This window comes from Chiloscyllium plagiosum, chromosome 41 (genome assembly GCF_004010195.1).
Source record: "Chiloscyllium plagiosum isolate BGI_BamShark_2017 chromosome 41, ASM401019v2, whole genome shotgun sequence".
In the NCBI taxonomy this organism is placed as follows: domain Eukaryota; kingdom Metazoa; phylum Chordata; class Chondrichthyes; order Orectolobiformes; family Hemiscylliidae; genus Chiloscyllium; species Chiloscyllium plagiosum.
In genome coordinates, this window is record NC_057750.1 from 2,200,858 (window position 1) to 2,203,021 (window position 2,164).

Sequence of the window (2,164 nt, forward strand, 5' to 3'; positions counted from 1 at the left end):
CCGATACTGCACTGTACCGGGATATCCCGGCGCTGTAATCACCGATACCGCACTGTACCGGGCTATCCCTGCACTGTAATCACCGATATCGCACTGTACCGGGATATCCCCGCGCTGTAATCACTGGTACTGCACTGTACAGGGATATCACCGCGCTGTAATCACAGATACCGCACTGTACCGGAATATCCCCGCGCTGTGATCACCAATACGGCACTGTACAGGGATATCCCCGCGCTGTAATCACCGATACTGCACTGTACCGGGATATCCCGGCGGTGTAATCACCGATACCGCACTGTACCGGGATATCCCGGCGCTGTAATCACCGATACCGCACTGTACAGGGATATCCCTGCGCTGTAATCACCGATACCGCACTGTACCGGGATATCCCTACGTTGTAATCACCGATACCGCACTGTACCGGGATATCCCTGCGCTGTAATCACCGATACCGCACTGTACAGGGATATCCCCCCGCTGTAATCACCGATACCGCACTGTACCGGGATATCCCTGCGCTGTAATCACCGATACCGCACTATACCGGGATATCCGCCCGCTGTAATCACCGATACCGCACTGTACCGGGATATCCCCACACTGTAATCACCGATACCGCACTGTACCGGGATATCCCTGCGCTGTAATCACCGATACCGCTCTGTACCGGGATATCCCCCCGCTGTAATCACCGATACCGCACTGTACCGGGATATCCCTGACTGTGTCGTCCGCTGTGAATTACACTGTTTAACAGCTCTCTTTAAAACACTTGTTATTTTATTCTGTTGCTTCTGATTTTCGTGGGTGTTTCCCGCGTTTTGATATTGTCTTTTTAAAATTGTATTTTTCAGGTTGTGATGTCTGGAAAGGAAAGTGGATCTCAGCTGAATTTGGTGTTTGAAATATTTGTATCAATAAAATCTCTGCATTATTTCTGTACATGTGTTTATGATTCCTGGCTGTAATCATATGGTGGTTGATGTATTAAGAATGGTAAATATTGTAAAATGTTTGTATTTGCCTTCGTGTGTCGAAGGTACAAACTGATCCTTGGAAATTTATAGCAGCAATTTGCTGCAGATGCTGGAATCTGTCCTGAAGCCCACAAATATCGGAGGTCACAGCGGGTCAGACAGCATCCACCGAGAGAGAGCACATTAACGTTTCGAGTCTGGATGACTCTCCATCAGTGCTGTATGTTGGCTTGCTCGCTCTTGGAGATTGATGTTGTGGGAGTCTTTGTCAAACCCATCAACTGTACTTTGTTGACATCTCTGCAGTTTTGCTGAAATAGGTGGTACCCCTGAATCAGCTGGGACTCCTGTCAGGGACCAATGGGAGCTGAGTAACTTCCAGCAATGTGATGCTGACCAGCTAACCTGTGGGTGTTGGTGTTTGGTCAGTGTAGACCAGACCGGGTAAGGCCGGCAGATTTCCGTTCTGAAAGGACATTAGTGACCCAGATGGATTTTTCCGACAATCGGTAATGGGTTCATGGTCATCATTAGAACTTTAATTGCGGATTTTCCCCAGATCTGTTTGTTCACTGAGGAAATATCAGGAGACCCTGATCCCGAGTTCTCAGTAACAGCTTACTCCAGGAGTGTCTCCAGTGCACTGGCTGCAATAAGGAGCTGACTCAAATTCAAAACCTCTGCCATGCTTTTTCAGAGAGCCATTTTTAATCAACGCGTCTGGGCCACGTGTGACCTGAACATTCTAGTCTGCAGGTAGAACCACTACCACTCTACCACAAAAGCCCTGTCCAGATCGTTTTTTAAAATTTCTTTCCCCTCATAAACCACCACCAAATCTAATGTATACCTGTTATTGATGTACCTTCCTCATGCTGTACGATACAGCTCGTCATTCTGGTAGGCCTAACTTGGACCAAGTCCCATTGACCTGACAAGCCTTTGTCTCCACTCAGCGATACAGCTCCCAGTCTGGCAATTCCCAATTCTCGATTTCAGGCCTGTGTTCTCGCCCTGTCTCTGTAATGTCGGTCCACAGCACTCTGCGAACTCTGTCCTCCCATTATTGTTCCACCATTCCTCCTGAAATCTCTCTGCCCCACTCTCCTGCTCACAAAGACTACCTCTGTGATCGCTCCATCTGACCTCGTCATCTCCGGGACATGCACCAAACACCACCA

The 2,164-nt window shown here is 48.5% G+C and overlaps 1 protein-coding gene across 1 annotated transcript in view; it reads left to right on the forward strand.

The window, feature by feature from the left end:
* The window catches only part of nop53 (NOP53 ribosome biogenesis factor), a 17,628-nt gene extending 16,680 nt beyond the window's left edge, over window positions 1-948 (forward strand). Inside the window, exon 12 of the mRNA XM_043680728.1 lies at window positions 861-948. Within this exon, the coding sequence (XP_043536663.1) occupies window positions 861-867 (7 nt within the window). The 3' untranslated portion in view covers window positions 868-948. The remainder of the gene's footprint in view (window positions 1-860) is intronic.
* The last annotated feature ends 1,216 nt before the right edge of the window (window positions 949-2,164 follow it).